At 38.0% G+C, this 18,392-nt stretch overlaps 1 protein-coding gene across 1 annotated transcript in view; it reads right to left on the reverse strand.

Annotated features, from left to right (window-relative positions):
• Positions 1-18,392, reverse strand: part of USH2A (usherin) — a gene marked incomplete at both ends in the record, with an annotated part of 554,530 nt that overhangs the window by 253,012 nt on the left and 283,126 nt on the right. Inside the window, 3 exons of the mRNA XM_081039194.1 lie at positions 8,609-8,756; positions 14,215-14,386; positions 15,717-15,876. Of these exons, the coding sequence (XP_080895320.1) occupies positions 8,609-8,756; positions 14,215-14,386; positions 15,717-15,876 (480 nt within the window). The remainder of the gene's footprint in view (positions 1-8,608; positions 8,757-14,214; positions 14,387-15,716; positions 15,877-18,392) is intronic.

Raw genomic sequence — 18,392 nt, forward strand, 5'->3', positions numbered from 1 at the left:
GTTAATGTGAGAATGAAAGGCGTGAGCATATACGAACGTACCTTGGGAGTTACATGTTAGGCGTATGAAAGGACTGAACCTAGAGCTGTCCCTTTCTCCCAAGCCTTATTTGCTATGGGAATCTCACCTTGGAACATTTATTTCTATCCTGGTCTATGTCACACATTGCACATCTGTTGTAAAACCAGTTTGCACATCGCTCAAAAACACATTGTAGACAGGTCTGTTTTCCTTTCTGGTATGCTATCTGCCATCATCTAGCAGTTTCCTACATACGTGTGCTAACTCTTTAAGATTCCTCCCCCACCCCAATCAAATCCAGAGAGAACAGTGTGTAAAATACTGACTGAGTACTATACAATAATTTTGTAAAAAACTGAGTGGATTTGATGTTTGGTGGTAAGCTGATATATCCATAAATGTTTATGGAGTACTTATTACATGCTAAGCATTGTGTTGCTTGCTGGGAATACAGATGTGATCAAAACAGCCTGGGTCCCTGCCTTCACACAGCTTTCAATCTCAGTGAGAACACAGACTAAGCCCATTACGTATGTGGAAAGTTTATTATTAAAGGAGAATTAGGAGGCATAGAAGGAAAAATGGGAGGTGGGGGGAGGCAGATTGTAACCTACTCTTGGTGGGTTAAGAAATACAACTCATTTGAGAACCCAATCCTTAAACTAAATGTGGCACTTAGAGTTAGTTCATCAAGAGGAAAAATAAATCAATGTTTGATTAATTATAACAAAGAAAGCTTTCACTGAGATATCAAGTTGATTCTTATTTATGAAGTTAAATGTCACAGATTTATTAAGCAATCTGCCTCTAAACTTCTGAACATAGCTCTCCTTATTTGCTTTTAAAATGTCTAGTGTGCCAAAACAAAGTGTAACAAAATGGATTTTTTTGTTTACTTATTTATTTTTCACACTCTTAGAATGAAGGAAAGCATTTTATATGTATCTCTATATCCAGCCCCCAAAATTCTATGCATTAAGTGTGGATTAAATGAGATTTAGAAATCAGAGTCTCAGCAGGAAACTGATGGCAACTCAAATGGACAATTGAGGATAATTTCGTGAGGAGCCCAGTTACAACACTATGGGTTGGGTTAAGGGAGAGCAACAAGTAATAATAAAGCATTTCCAGATAGTAATAGCTGGGAGACCATCTAACCAGTGGGCTAGGAGCTGGTAAACATCCTTCCATTTGCAGGGGAGGGGGGGAGAACAGGTTCAGGAAACTAGAGAAAGAGCTGGAGTTACGGGAAAAGGGCCACTGGAGAGGAGTATAGCCTTTGGTAGAGGAGCCCAGAGCCCGGCAGAAAGGGAAGCAAAGGGAGTAGGTTCTGAGACTCCATTCTCCTCTCACCCTCTCATTTCTTGCTCTTGCTGTCCATGGACAGACCAGGAGGAAGCCAGAGAGAGAAAGGGGAGAGGGGAGAGGGGAGAGGGGAGAGGGGAGAGGGGAGAGGGGAGAGGGGAGAGAGGAGAGGAGAGGAGAGAGAGAGAGAGAGAGAGAGAGAGAGAGAGAGAGAGAGAGAGAGAAAGAGAGAAAGAGAGACCCACCGACCTTGTGAACACAGGTCTGCTTAGAATGCAGAGCTGAATGCAGAAGAATGGATTGAGAGAAGCAAAAGAAAAAAAATATACATATATGGTGATTTAATTTATGGCACTGTATTGCACTTTGGGGCTTACTTATTCTCTTATGCTAATAATCAGAAAGATACAACAAAATAAAACAACAATATGCCATGTGGTAAGGGACATCGGGTTATTTAAGCTAGTTCTACAAATTCAGTTCTTTAATGGCTAAGCCACAAAATGGATACTTAATACCCATTGGCTATCTAATGTAAGCAGTTTCAAGTTTATCACCTTTCTCTTTCCATAATGGTAGAATTTTTAAGGTGTTTAATTTTCACAGGGAAGTGGAGTCATAATTGTCCACAGAACACATCCACTGGGGTATACATCTCTGCCTCTTCATCATCTTATGTCAAACTGTATTTCCTAAGGTGCTCAATAGGTTGTCATATATAACCAAGAAAACTCAATCCAAGTACAATACAATGTAAATTCAATACAAGGTACCGCTGTTTGCTGTAGAATTCTGTTTACTGTAAGAATTAAACAACAATGCTTCAGTGTGTCATAAAAATAACCTGCCTGGTGAATATAGACGCTCCAAACATATTTGTTTGTGTGTTGTTTTTTTTCCAGTACGGCATGGCAATATGAATATCAACTGAGGGTTTCCCCCCGAGGTCCAGACGAAGATTGAATGTGGCAGATATGTCCCTGTGTGAATAGTTGATCCTTCAATTAAAAAGGAAAAGAAAGAACAGCTTTCACATTGTGGAAAATGCCTTATTACTGTTATGCTCTCCTAAAAATGGAATCAGTGGAATCTAAAAAAGATTGTGCTTGGGAAATTCTACCTGACAAACTGATTGGAGGTGTTTCATGAAAGTTACACAAGGTTTGCTCAAAACTGTCAAGCAGTTTCCCTAAGTGAGTCACTGAATTCTATAATCTATTTCTCCTATTAAAACTGAGCGTTTCTAGGAAAGGAAATTGAATCTCATTTTGACTTTTTAAAAATACAGTTATTTCAAAATAAAACGTTTTTTAAGCCCACTTCTTTCTTTAAAACAGGAGAAAAATCACAGGACAACATCAAAGAAGACAAAGTAAAAAAAAAAAATCTTTTTTCTCACATAGCTAGATGGAATTCTACATTATGAGCATTTCTACAAAAAGTTGGGGCAGAATAGTTGTACAGTGAATAAAATCATGAAGTTTGATTATTTTCATCCTGTTTTATATTACATTACTATTTAACTCGATATTTGCTCTGACTAATTAACTTGCTTAATACTTATAAATTAGAGTTTCCATATCTGGACGTGGGAATAATAATACCTATTTATTGGGTGAGTTATGAGAATGAAAGCACCTGGAATACAATTATAAATTGTAGCTATTATTATTATTATTATTATTATTATTATTATTATCATCATTATTAGTGTTAGTGGGAAATCAAATATTTCTTTGCATGAAGGAAGTACTTAATATTTACACATACACCTTCATGTACATACATTATAAAATTTTATTCTTTTGATCATCCCTCAGTGTCCTTCAGGAAAGCAAATATAAAATGTATATGAAAGATCTATGGATATTGTTTTTTCTACCACCCATTCCTGAACTAGTGTATATGTTCCAGAAGCAGAACTCAATGCCATATCATCCTCACGGTACCATGTTTAAGTCTGCAAAAATAATCACCTTCCTAATTCCTTTTTTTTGTTCTTATTGACATTTTCTCCACTGTCCTGTACATATGCTTGTATCAAGTCTCACAAAGCTCGGCAAATACAAAAGGCTAAGTTAGGAAAAGTACTCTTTCCTTTCTGAAGGGGACCCCAGCACCCTCGTCTAATCTAATGGGTGCCCAGCTCTCCCACTGTCCTCTTATTATGCCCACCCTGACGTTACCAAATCCTGACAGCAGCAACCACACAGCGCTCCACACTGAGGCATGCTAAGTAGACCCAGTTTCACACATGGGCTCTCTTTCCATTATCTACAAGTGCCCAGGCTGAGGAAGACTGGGTGTCTAACTGTGTCACTTGAGCCTTCAGCAGGCCAAGAGGGAGATGTCTTTCACTGCCTTTGACATCATCTCACCTATATGACATAATCGTAAAACATGCTATAAATGTGCATGTGTGTGTATTGTATGATCACATACGCATAGGCTCCTCCCATTGACATGATTACCATTTTAGCATTGTCTCTACCTTAAGTAAACAGGAATTCATTCAGCAGCTGCTACTTCATGGCTAGCACCCTGCCAAGTGCTGGGACTAGGACAGTCAACAAGGCCCACGGGAACCCTCTCCTCATGTGGGTCACAGTCTAACAGGGGAAGTATTTCAGGCAAACCCACTTATTTAAAGATAATGGGGAGATCCCAGAAACTCTAAGTATTAAAGGATAAGAATGTCATATTCTGTATTTTTTTTAGTTAGTATTGAAAGAAACATACCCCGATTAGTTTAAAACGTCATTACATGCTATGCTAGAATGAAGAATTAGCTTGGTGTAGTCAGGTATTTATGCTGATTTTAGTAAGGTAGACTTAGGACAAAATGTATTGCCAGATTTTACAGCCCAAGCTCCTGAAAGGGAATATGGCTCATGAGAATTTGAAAGCTCTCAAAAGTGTAACTCTAATTACACAATTGTAATCTATACAATACAGGTTGCAAATTGATTAGACAGCAATTCTTTGGGTTACTTCTCATTGATAGCTAACGGTATTACAAAGGAAGAGTCAAGGTTCTACAGAACAAAGAGTTCTTATCCATCTCGGACCAAAACGTAGTTCTTTTCACAGGTTTTAAATTCCTGCCTGAAATCAGAGGCTGCAAAGGACACCTTTGCCAGAGGATATGTGGATACAAGGTGCTCTGAGTCGAGACCCAGAGGTGGAGTGTCACACCAATATTTTTGCAGGTATGGGAAGCAAGGGACTGGAATTAAGCAGGACATGTTTGAAGGAAAGCATGAATCCGCGTACCACTTCTGCGTGAATTCAGTGGTAAGGACTCAGTACTTAAAGACGCTACTTGGCCGACGGAGGCAGTTAATAGCAAGTAGCATTATTTATGATAGCAAAATCATGGAAGCTTAAATGCCCAGCAAAGAAAGATGGGTCACATGAGCTGTGGTTTCATTCACTGGGATTTCATAATGCTTTTCAAAGAATGAAGTTGAACTATGGTACACGGCCATGATAAGATGTTTCCACCACACTGTTAAGTAAGGATTATCACTATACTTGAATGAATCATTTAACTCAGAATCAGTTGAAAAGCAGGACTGTTTCCGAAGCCCATGACGGCTAAAGGCTACCACTTGCTAGACAGGCGTGTACTGGATATTCATATAAGGTATAGGTGTAAGGTATAACCTTATATAAGGTATAACCTTTTATACCTTTCGTATTTTGGGACATAAAAAGATGTACCTACAAATATACATATTTCTTATTACAGAAAGTGAGTTTACTATTTCTCAACATTTTTTTTCATGTTTATAAAGTCCAAGTGAAATAATCCAGTTAGGTATATAACTAACAGAGTCAAGATTTGGGAGTCTAGAGTGTACAAAACCAGGCAAGCAGCACCTGGTTCAGCATACGACCACCTGAATACACGTGTCTTAGGACGTGTTACGTCTTAACAAGGACCCAGCAGGATGACACACCATACCCCACTAGTCCCCTCAGGGAGCTTCGTCCCCATACACTTGGGCACACTGTGCACATCTCTACCTTGTGATTATGTTTCCATGGATATTTCCCACAAGGAATCTGGATACCCTTAACACCGAGGTTTGGGAAAATCCATCTGGGCATCATCAGAATGATGGTACCTAGCAGTTAGTCAAAAATATATTCTGAATGAACAAATTCAGATTTTTGCAAGGCCTGAGGAGGCTCTTGAAGTCATCTGAGTAGTAAATATTAGTGCCCATCAACAGGAACTGCAATCGGGATATGGTGAGGCAAGAGCAATCGGGGGTGAGCAAGTCTTAAGGAGGTCAAGAGTGCCACCCAGGTTCCTGGCTGCTGCAACTGAGTGTTGCGAATCAGTGAGGGAACACAGGGAAAGGGGCAGGCAGAGGGGCAAAGAAACTGAGGAGAGATCAACTTGGACACACTGAGTGGAAAGTGTAGCAGACATCCATGTGGATGTCTCCAGAAGGGATCCTGAGGAGAGAGGTGTATCAAATTCTCATCAGTGTTTTGATAATAATTAAGTCAACGGGATATTCTGATTATTCCGGTCTTCTGATGGAGCACTGGATTCGACTTCTTCAATCAGTGCTCCCGAGATGGTTCTAACGATCTGATATGTTTCAGAACCATTATTTAAAATCATTTGAAAGGGTTGTTTGTTTTTTTTTTTTAGTAACATAAAGATGAAATCTATTGTATTCTTTAATTGTGTTACTCTTCTGCAGCATATTTAGAAATTCGAAAGCAATCGTAATGTAGCATACATTGTAATATGGGCCTAGTTCCATTAAGTTTGAATGAGATGTATTCTGGCAAAGGAAAGTAAAATTCTGAATTCAAATGTGAAATCCCAATTCTGAACAGAAAACCTAGTCCCAGACTCCGTACTGCCAAACAAATACATTTCAGGAACTGGCCTATAGCTACTTCTGGTCTCTCTTTTGGTATCATTAGCGCCAGGACTCGACAGTGTAGATGTCACTGTTCAGAATGCCATTTTCATGAGAAACTAAAGAAACTCAAGAGCATTAGGTACCAACAGAAAACACAACATTGTGTTAGGTTCTGTGAAAGAAAATGAGAAATGAATGATTCACGGCCCTTGTCATCTGGTAGGCAGGCGTGTTGGACATGTACCCAAATACATCTGAGTCTAGGATGAAGGAGTATGTGCCACTATGAAGGCACAGAAACAGGATATGTGGTCAAGAGAAGAGGGAAAGCTTTACTTAAACACAGGGAAGAGCGGGACAATTTCAGGAAAGAGGCCTACATTTAGCCCTGAGGAATGAGTTATATTTCTGTAGGTGAAGACATACAGATGGTACGAATTGTTAACTCTAATTTTGCAATCAAGGCAGCTTGGGTTCATGGAATTCAGTAAATATGCCAAAGTAACACAGTTCTATGAGTCACAAAGAAAATTTGACTCAGCCTACTTGACTCCACACCTATGTCTCCCAATCCTATGTTAAGCCATAAATATTCTACGGTGCCTAGGAAAGAAAGCGCAGTATAAGGCTCTATAAATGCAGGCTGAGTCACAGTGGGAAGTAACCCGAATGCCAGAATAAAGACTTTGGATTTTATTCTTCAGGGGTTTTTTCAGGGGAACCGTGGAGGCTTTGAAAACACACAGAGGGACAAGATGCTTTCCAAGAATCAGATTATCCCTCTCCAGACAATGGACACTAGACACCAAACACTGGTAAATCTGGGGAAAGTGGAGAGAGAAGTAGTGAAAAGAAGGGGAAAAAAATTAGTGAAACTGTTACTTTTTAAGTGTCTAATCATTGCCCCACAAAAAAACTTAGAAAATTTTGATGAGATTAAATATGACTTTAGAATACAAGAGATGTGTTAACACGTATCGCCAAAATCTCCCAAATTCTTATTGTTCAATGAATATATTTTAAAATTGCTTGTAAATGTACAAAACACAAGCAAAGACTCTCTGAAGTGTAGAAAGTATGTCTCTTGTTAATCTAGGATTTTGAATGCAGCTGTAATGCCAGTTACAAGTATCAAGTGGGATGAAAGAAGTCGTTTTACTATGCAAATCATGTCATGCATAGCATTTAACGATAATCCAAATGGAATAAATCATTAACAGTCATTGCCACCTATGGACTAGATTTCTTTTGTGGAGCACAAAGTATGACAAGGTTTTTGATGGTTTACTATAAGAATCAAATAGACATCCATATATTTTTATTAGAAAATGTGTAATAGTACAGGAATAACTTCAACAGCAGAGAGAACCACTCACGCTAATTATCAAAGTTCTTTCCACTACCTCAAATATATCTAATGCATTGGCCAAAAGTGTCATTAAAGTGTGATGACTGGGATAATTAATATCATAGTAAACATAAGACAAGCTAATAAAATTGTAAAGTTTTTCCTTTGATTCTTTTTGGCTATGCTAAAAGATGCCATTTCAATTTTCAGTAATGAATAACTTAAAAGAGTTTCTAAGATACTAAAAGTCTTCTTGATATTTGTGTTAAGGGGGAACAAAATGTGATGTTATGTAAGCTTCTATAGTTTGGAACAATGTACTATGCTGTATGAAATGTAAAGATATTTTCAAAAAATGAATAAAGCAGTTTCTACCCCAGGTTATTACAAAAATTCTTCATAATAAGAATTGAGTTTAGCAAACTTTAACTGGCTAACTTAATGCTCTAAACCACACAAAGAGGCGTATATTGCTAGAAATATACACAGTCCCCTTCCCTTTCAAGTTAAGGAAGTATAAATGTATAATATTTAATGTATGTATTGTTTAAAAACTGCATGTTGAAATTTTATAACTAATATATTAAAAAATAGCAGTGATCCAAGTGGTCGGTCTCTTTTCAGGGACACTTATTACATCAAAAGCGTTTTGACATACAATATGTGCATGAACTTTCCACCTGTCTACTTGCCCAGGAACGAACTAATAACTGCCCAAACCAAAAAGTCATTGAAAACACACTGTCTCTCTTACAACGGCATTCTTTGGGAACCCTCGTCTGTTCTCTGTACCACTCCTGGAACGTGTTAAACAACCAGATGCAGTACACAGAAGCTATCAAAAGGGAGCACTTTTGAGCCACCAAAATTGTGTGTTAGCCTAAAAACCACCATCTCCCAACTACAGACCACAATACTATCTCAGGTATTTTATGTGCTAAAATGATCATTAAAAATTAAGCACTACATATAAGCTGCCATTGAGAATATTAATTTACCTTTGCTAATCATCTTATTTAACTTGAGACTCAAAGAGTTCACTTACCATTCGGATGTCCAGGCTCTGTCCAGGAGATGTTGAAGGAGTGAGGTGAATAAGCGTGTGCTCTGGGGGCTGGCACGCCTTGAGGTGTGCTCTCGTCAGTCATAAGCTCACTGGTCTCACTCACCGTGCACCCAGCCCCGGTGCAAGCCTGAAAAGAGATTTAAAAAAAAAAATGCACATTTCACTCTGGGTCTCAAAAGTTTAGATGGGCACTGAAGAAAAAGGAATTCATAAAGAATCCCTGATTCTGTGAAATAAAGTTCCCTTTACTCCCAAAACAAATTTGTTTCAAGGCTGAGTTTTGACATTTCATTAGCTTGCTTTTTAGAACACAAGAAAGCCATCTTCCATAATTAGAAAATAACCCAGAATGTATGAATACATGAAATACAAATACATCCTAAGTTAGAGCTGAGAGATAAGACATATATTGACTGGGTGAATAGTCCTGCTGAAATTCGCCTCGCACAAAGCTTCCTAGAATTAATTAAGCGCACATGCGTCCACACACACGTGCACACCACATGAGAAAAGTACTAGAGACTAGAGACTACTTCAGGATAAAACAAGTGATTTCTAAGGAAAAAACAAGATGTACAGCAAATATAATTGCCTTTTATTTCCTAGAGTGTAACCAACCAATACATTTCAAGTATAACACAATGTGAAATTGAACAATTTTTCTCATATATCAACAACACAAAAGTGACTGTTAAATGATCACAGAACACACAACCCCCTCTGCCGTCCCCAACACACACCATTCCCTAAAAAGGGATCAGTAATGCCAGAAATGGAAACACAGATGTTACAGATATTTTAAAACTCTGGTGTACAACACTTTCATAATAAATTGCAAATATCCCCAAATAAATGTTTTAAAAAAATGTCTTCACTACCCAGCTTGTTGGATAAACATTTCTCCAAGAAATGGAGTCACACATAAAGTTTTTTTCTAGCCGAATTTTGCTAGCACATATTAGCAATTATATCTTCATATAACATAGATATTTGAAAACTACACCTAAGCTTGGTTCAGCATCTGGTTAGGTTACAATTGCATTTTACACAATGAAATTTAAAAATGTTTCAAAAAGCACTCATTTTTATCAAAATCAGTAAGAAAGTAAAGCAAGATCAAAGGACAATGTAAAACGCAGTCAGTCATTTAGTCCATGTTCATGGAAGGTAGATATTACTAATATAAACAATTACATCACGTCTTTATTTCTTTGGGACTGTCCCTGCTTTTCAGTTGGATAATGAAGGAATGACCTTTTGTTACTTAAAGCAGTCAATATTATTTTCCCTAAAGATAGGAAAAAGCTGGCAGATTTGTAAAGATGTTTTCTTACATTTACAATGTTAATGCACATAGCTGCTAATTCATCTTTGGAAGTATAAATATATATATGGTCAACAGACATCAATGATCAACAGAGATCAATTTCACTTCCTATTGAAAGAATACAACAGTAGCCCATGTTTTCAGGATAATTCTCATCAGTGTAAGCAAGTTTCAGATGGGTTAAATTGTGGCCTGGGCATGAAACTGCATTAAGATTGGGGACCTAATTAACCTCTGTGGGTTTCCTCTAATTCTCAGCTGTGGCATGTGCATATATATGTAAGAGAGAAACCACACTCAGCCTGAGAACAGAATCTTCGCAAATAAAGAGGAATCAATGGAGTTTGTGTCCAAATCCTGACTCAAAGCTCTAGGACATGTCACTGTTAGCCCAAGAAGAACTACCTGGACATTAAAATCGAAAAGTTAGAACAAAAGATTCCCAATGTGCTACAAATCCACCAGAAAACATGGCAGGAAAAGAGGATAGCTGAGTTACCAAAGGAAAATGGTCAAAGGATCCTTCTTTCCAGTCCTCAGAGGGAAATAAATCCATCTACTTGTACTCCCCAGATTCCCCTAAGAGGATGTTGCAGCACCTTATTTCTAAACTCTTAATACAATGGGATTTAATTCTGATAGTCTATCACTATTGTTTTTCTCATTCGTGTCCTAAGAATTGTCTCCTTCTAACTCTCCCCAAAGAAATATTGTAGTATATGAAATAAAATTACACACACACACACATACACCCACATATATATATGCACACACACATAAACACACCTATACACACATGCACACATATATACACACACATAAAAACACTCATACATACACACGGACAAACAGAATGAATTACAATGCACTTTGTTTTGAGAATAAGACAGAGCCTTCTGGGATAAATAAAGACATCCTCTGGTTTGGAAGTACTGTTCTTCGGGCCGTGTTACCAAAGATCCATAAATTAGTAACTTCTTAAGAACTTCTTAAGACTCCAAGGAGTTCGTGAGAGAATTTTTCTTGTAAACCAAACAGAATTTATAAAGGTGCCAGTGAAATAACAGCATTACCTGCAAACATTTTTATTTTGTTTTCTTCCACATACATTTGCATGCGTTTAGAGGTGCTGAGCAGCACAATACTAGTTCCTTCAATAAGGAAATAAATGCCCCTAAAGTTGCTTCTTATTGGTCTCATCTAACTGATACTATCTAAATGAAATTGAACCAATCAGTATTTCATTTGACCTGGCAGCACCAGAGGCCACGGCATTCAATGCAACTGAATGCTGATTACAATTCTGGTTTGGAAAATCTAAACAGAATAAAGATGCATTTATGAAATGGCAAGGTCCTTGAAAGCCTCTGAGCCATTAAAATAAGGTGTTCCCACCCATCTCCTATAGCTTTTATCAATTATAGTCATTAAAAAACCTGCACAATCATAATACTACCCTGAAATTAGGAGTAATGTCCGACCAAACAGGGGATTCAATTTTGGTACAATGAAATGCACAACTAAGAGAAGTACATCAATAATTTTGAAACCATGACTATTGGGGACATCCAAAGCTAGCATTCTCTTTGCCAATAGTTTGTTTTCGAGTGTGGGGATATTAAAAATGCAGTGTATTTTAAAGTATGAAGAAAAAAAACAAGGCCACCTTATCTATAAATGATCTTTTGAAAAGTTAAACTCATCATTTCCAAAAATCTTTCCAGGAAACATATTTAACACTTCATGTTCTTCAAGGAGGAAAATGTGTAGCAATGGTATGAACATTATCAAACAAATCTTGACATTCGTCTGTCTTCCTAGCTTCTCTATTTAACTGCTGACTTACCTTTCTTAGGTGCTACCACACTTCACAATACCATTTGCTGAGTGTAACAACATGTTATGCTGTTTCTACTAGTAGAAAGAACATGTTTGGAACCAGGGAAGCCCCAACTCTGAAGTTTTACAGTAAATTAATTCATATCAGAAGTCTCGGATTCTTTATGACATACATACACTTGATGTTCATTCATTCATTCATTCAAGAATTGTTTGCTGAGCTTCCAGTTTCTACCAGGCACCGTGGACATGCCTTCTCTCTTCAGACAGAAGTTTGAAAGCCACAGTCTCTACCCTTCAAGAGTTTATAATCCAGTCAACATGGAAAATGAAATGAAACCACAGGAAGCAGCATACCTGCTCTGAGTCTGAAGTAAATCACGGTGGTTCCAATTCCCATGTACTTCCCTCTATTCTAATGTCTGTTTAAAAGGTTTGCTATCTATATATTTTGTTCTTCAGTACTTAGTCAGCCTATGTATAAAGGCAACTCCACTTGGCTGAGAACTTGATCTGTGCCCACTAAATCTGATGACCTTAAAAGCCAGTTATTATGTGGGTCTACGTGAAACAGACAATAATCCCTCAATTAACCAAGATGAACCTAAACCGGTCTGGTTCATTTAACTTACTGGTTAACAGAGTTAAGTAAAAAAAAAAAAAAAAAAAAAAAATGATAGTGGGATACTCCCTAGAAATGTATTAGTATTTTTTCTGCCCTAATAAATACAGTGAAATCGACAATAACGCGAGTATATTTATTTCCCTAAAAAGAGTTGGGGCAAGGACACCCACATCTTTATGACATCTTGCATCAACATTATTCAGTGGCTGACAGACCTTGTTGGACTCCATATAGTTTGAGGTCACCTTTTTAGCATCATAGAATTTCAGAGCTCAACCAAGAGACATTTAAAATCATTGGGTTTAAAGTCCTAATTTTAGGCTCGAAAAACATAAAACTCAGTGTGGTTAAGGGAATTTGCCTTAGGTCACACAGTTAGGGGCAAAATCGGAATTAAAACTCAGGGGAGTGGAATCACAATCTAGTGTTTACTTTCCAAAATATTACAGATTGATAAAACATAGGAGATTAAGGTGAATTTTCAATGACCGCACAGCATATCCTAAATATTGCCCTGAGAGTGGAATTTTTGTTTTATCATTTGCCTCCATCCGATAAAACACAAGAGCACAACAATTCCTATACAATTTTGGTTGCTTCTAAGCAACAGAGACTTTGCTAAATTTTGATATCACCACTGTTTTGAAAACAGTGTGGATTTCTGTATTCGTTTTTGAAAATCAAGTTAACACACATTTTACATCTTGGGTTATAAAACTCAATAATCAAAGCTGTGCTTTATAAAACCCTCTGTGTGCTAAACTCCTCAGCACACGGAGTTGGTTCTGAAGAGGATTTTTGACACCATCTGATTGCCCTTGTTTTATGGTGTCAGGTCAGACAGTTAGCAATAGTTGAATGTAGTTTATTTTCTTGTGGTATAATATTTAGAGCATTCAAGAGCATGTTAAGTAAAATGAATGCATACACAGTGTCTACATAAATGTAAATTTATTCATAATCAAGAGCAGAATATTTTCTATGGCATTTATCAAAGCAAATATCCTTATATAGGTATTGCTATAAAATGAAGAGTGTGTTTAAAACAAATAGGAACAATCTCATGTTTATATTCAGTTATTTTCAGATGTGCTATTAAACTTAAAAAAAAGGAATTATATTTCATCAAAAAACAAAAGGAAGTACTGAGTATAAATTCCACAGTAATATCAAGGTCTTTTAAAAGACCTTTGTATAAAAGTGCTATTTTGCACTAAAAACATGCTACTGTCTGTCTGAAGAAACCTTTAAACTATGTGGATTCTAGGGTTTTATTAAGTGACTGTGCTTTTGAGATAGAAGTGTAATGTAAACCAGAATACAATAACAGTCAGGAATAGCCAGGGGTCATTTAAACCTTCATTTAAAAATATAAGACCTAAATTTTCACACTGTGCATTGTTTTTCAAATGAATACAAGCTCCATGGGGGAAATAACCTTATTAATCCAAGCATTTTAGAAAAAGCCCTCAACAATTATGACATTCTACAAATAATAAAAAGAAAATAATCTCTGCTAATCCTAAATTAGATTTGGGAAAATCTACTGACTCGGGTTGTTATTCTATCATTTTGCATAATATAAAATTAATGAAGGCATTAGGTCAACAGAATTCACATTTAGGACTCAAAATGAATTTTCAGTGTAAACAGCGACACGTGAGGTTTTTGGGTTTTTGTTTGTTTTTCTGTTTTGTTTTCCTTGAGGGAGGGAAAGAAGATGGGACAAAGGAAAGAGAAGCAGCAAGGGACGGGATGGGGACAGAGAAAGTGATAAAAGCAAAATGAACTTACTCCCAGTTTCATGAGATATTTAGTGCCAGGCAAGAGGTACTGTAGCACGTGATCCTGAAAAGGCTCTGTACTGTTATAGACGACGTCCCAAATTGTAAAATCATGCGTGTGATTTGAAATGTATAATATATAGCGCTCCAGAATTCCATTTACCCGTCTTGGTTGTTTCCACCTAGGAAAAGAATTACATCCAGTTATCATCATTCATTCAAGCCCAATTTGAAATGTGCAGGATTTTTAAAGGACACATATGAATTTGGATTTATGTCTCTGTAAAGAAAGCACACTAAAAGCTCAAAAGTGATTCACTTAAAAAAAAAAAAAAGTACTATGAAATGCCGTCTCTGAATGGTATAAAGAAACTATGACGAGTGCCTGCTCTCTACTTACGTATAATTTTCATTAACTAATAATACAAAAATGCATGAGTGAGGACTTGATTTTGAATGAAAGCCACGGAACAAAGATTGGGATAAGTAAAACACCTGAGCACTTATGAGAACGAGGCGGGAGAGAGAATAACATAATTGTCTTGAAAAAGTCAATAATCTAAGTCAGTATGCAACTACAGAGTGCAGAGAAGTTGAGGACTGCAACAGGGAAGTAAGATTTCTCGGATGTGTGGACAGGTGACATAATCTAGATACGTGAGATTGTATGCTTGATGGATGGACTAGACCCAGTGGGCAGAAGGAAAAGTAGAGGGGTATTCCAGAGGAGGGTTACAATGTGTCCGTGGGAAAGAGCAGGACCAGTTATGAAATAGACAGAAATTGGTCAATTCGGAGATACTTAGAGCAGTGGGAAATCTTTTGGGATAATTTAACGTGGGCTCAGCTTAGGGCAAATAGGAAAGCCAATAGGACAGTTTAGATTCTGAACAATGGGATATAAGTCACAATGGTTTTCAGCTTAAATAAATATAATTAATTCAGTCCAAACTCTTCTTTTACAGATGAGAAAACTGAGACCAAGAGACATGAATGTAAACAAGTGTTCCCCGGTGGTAAGAGAGGTTTAATTCAGTACAGCAATATACTTTGTACCTCTCATTTTACAAAATGGATAAAACTCACTAATATCAAAAATATGCTAAACATGCCTATATGTAAGTGTTCCTTTGTGACTTCAACTGCAAGGGAATAAGAAGGTCCTAGTTTATACTCAAAAAGAAAATGTATGTTTATACTCTTCTAATTCCACATCATTACAAATAATGCCTCCCGTATAAAAAAACCAAGGCAGTCGTGTAAATGGTCACTTTCACCCTTTGAAGTTTGCACATAATCTGTGTACACATGTAGCTCAGCCTGATTGCATGAAGACAAAATGGAAATGAAGTTGGCAAGTGATAATCAAAGGTTCCCAGAACCACTGAACTCATCACTCCTATGCATTTAATCACAATAAAATTAATTTTATGTCACACACCCTTCCTTTGATTGAACTCCCTGGGATTTTTGCATTAACCAGGGTGTGACAGAGACAACATTTCTACTTACTGGATGTATACAGTTCTAGAATCCAGGACACTCAGAATCGGGGAATCCACATAGTCTGGTGGCAGCTGTGCCGTGGACAGTACAACCAGGGAGCTGTTTGCACATCCCACGTGTGTGCAAGCACCGAGCACAAACCGGTGAGGTGTAAATACTGCTAAATCTAGGGGAGAGGGAACAAGAATTCAATTTCAATCGTATGTTTTATTCTGGAGCTCTCACTTCTGTACATTCCGTAGTTCAACTAAAGCTTACAGTAAGACTCAATAGCCACCAAAATCAATACCAATAAAATATAGGCCAGTTCATCCCTTAAATATGCTGTGGGTATTTTTAAATAGACAATTGTCACTCGGACTCTTGGTTTAACTTTTTTATTTTAACAATTTGACTGCTTTCTTGAAGGTCTATGGCCAGGTAAATCAGTTACTGAGTTTAGAGTTACTTCAATGGCTCTGTTAAAAAATAAATGAGACATTTATTTTTAAAGTGTATTTGATGACAACAGGAGTTGCTTTTGAAATGCAAATACATAGCTTGTAACAATGAATTTGCACGTGTAATTCCTTTGCTGAATTCCTTTCTTCTCCTGTCCACCTGATCAACTATTACTTGACCTTCAAGCTACTCAGGCTCAGTGCAAATGGCTGTTTCTTTCTGAAGAACCCCTAACACATCCTGCTGGGACCCTGACACAAGATGGAGCTATCACCCTCTCCTTTTTCTCCCAAGATATTTGCGCGGATCTTTAGCGTCTAGCTCACTGTGCCATGATGATTTGTTTACATGACTATCTGATCCATCCGAGTGATAGTGTGAGAGAAGAAATGCCAAAGATTCATTCTACCACAATGCCCAGCAGATTGTAGGCTTTGAAAATACGTCTTTGAATAAATGAATGAATAAATGAGATGGTCTAGATACAGTTGAGCTACGTCTAAAAGATGATCAAGAGAGTGAAATATTCCCCAGTAATAGCCAGTAATAATCTCTCCCTCCCCTGAACTCCCCTGATGGGTAAGTCAGCGCAATTAGGGAAAAGCTATGCTATTGGAAAATGGGGAAACAGCTAACTTTTCTGAAGAAACATGTCCCAGCCAGACACTGATTCCATATGGCTGATTCTGGTGAGTTGGAGATATTTTGCCTGAGTGTCTGTCCTAGCCTCACCACATTGTCGTGGGCAGCTGCAAAAGAGACTGGATGCTATAGCATTTTTTGGCCAATGAGCTTTGCGTGGTGGGACAGCTTTCCTTGCTTTTGTACATGCTAGCTTGTAAGGGATTTGGGTACCGGGCTTGCAGATCGGGAAGAAGTCTTACCATTCAAAGGCAGCCCGACACTTGGCTGCATGCATTTGCTAGGACAGATTTGCATAGTTGGGAATCCTTAGTTATCTCAAGCTGCTGCAGTCAGACGGCATCATCAGGGTATCACCATATCACGGTATCTCCTTATCATAAAAGGCTCCACCCCCTTTCTCATTGGAGCCTCCATGCTTTGAAGCCAATCATGATCACCAAAATCCGAAACCCAACCAAAACATTTGCCTCGGATGGGAGTAGCCTCTTCCAGCAACTAGTTCTGAGGTGGCTATCTGTGCCTGAATTCTACTGGGGCAAAATACCCAATTCCATGCAATGAGAAGCATCTATTTCTATGATGGTTGAGACTGGGGGGCACCCGGATGAGGAAGTGAGTATGCGTAGAAGGGTGTCATGTTGCAGGAGAGGGCCCATAGGACTGGTGAGCTAGAACTGAAATAGACAATGCCACATCTTGTCAAGCCCTCCAATCACAGTTAGGGTTCACCTCTAGACTATGAAGGTGCTGAGAAGATTAGGGATGAGAGAGGTGTTCTATTTTAGGAGGGAGCATAGTTTAAACAGAAAATCTAATGGGGTTTAAGGATGTTAGTGCTATAGAATATGAAAAATGCTGCCAAAACAAAACAAAACAAAAAAAAAAACAAGAAGAATCAGGTGTGCTGGGTAATTTTAAAAGGCAAAGAGTCAGGATGTTAAGTAAACTTATTGTGGTAATCATTTCACACTATATCAGTCAAGTCACTTGCTGTACATCTTAAACCTGTACTGTTTAAGGAGGCAAGGTCATCGGTCAAGAATAACCGTGTAATTGCCCAGAGGAACACCCTGCAGTGGCCCCCTATGCTTCCAGGAATGAAATCCAATAATGGCCAACGAGACCCCACTTCCTTACCACCTGCCTCCTTCTCTTCACTCCTTCCATACACGACACCTAGTTCTGTTCCTCTAACAGCACAATCTCACAACACGAGGACTTTGAAGGTGCCATGCCCTCTAACTGAAATCCATGTTCTCCTTCTTTTTTACTTGGGGGAATTTTTCTCATCAGTCAGGCTTGTCTTACTCCGTGTGGTCTTTCTTTATAATCTAAGAACGTGGCTACCATCATCCCCAGGAACTCGCTGCCCTACAACCTCGTTTAGTTCATATCACAAATCCCAAAACATGCAAGAAATGGTCTTATTGTTGATGTCTTGACTTTATCTGCCTCCCAGGAGAATGTCAACTCCTTGGGTGCAGACACTTCTTAGCAAGTTTACCATGATATCGTCAGGACTCGTGTGATGTTTATTTAGCAGAGTTTTACCTATTGAATAAATGAATGGGCAGGACGGGAGGGAGACGTTAATGC

The sequence above is a fragment of the Rhinolophus hipposideros genome (assembly GCF_964194185.1).
Source record: "Rhinolophus hipposideros genome assembly, chromosome: 26".
Lineage (NCBI taxonomy): Eukaryota > Metazoa > Chordata > Mammalia > Chiroptera > Rhinolophidae > Rhinolophus > Rhinolophus hipposideros.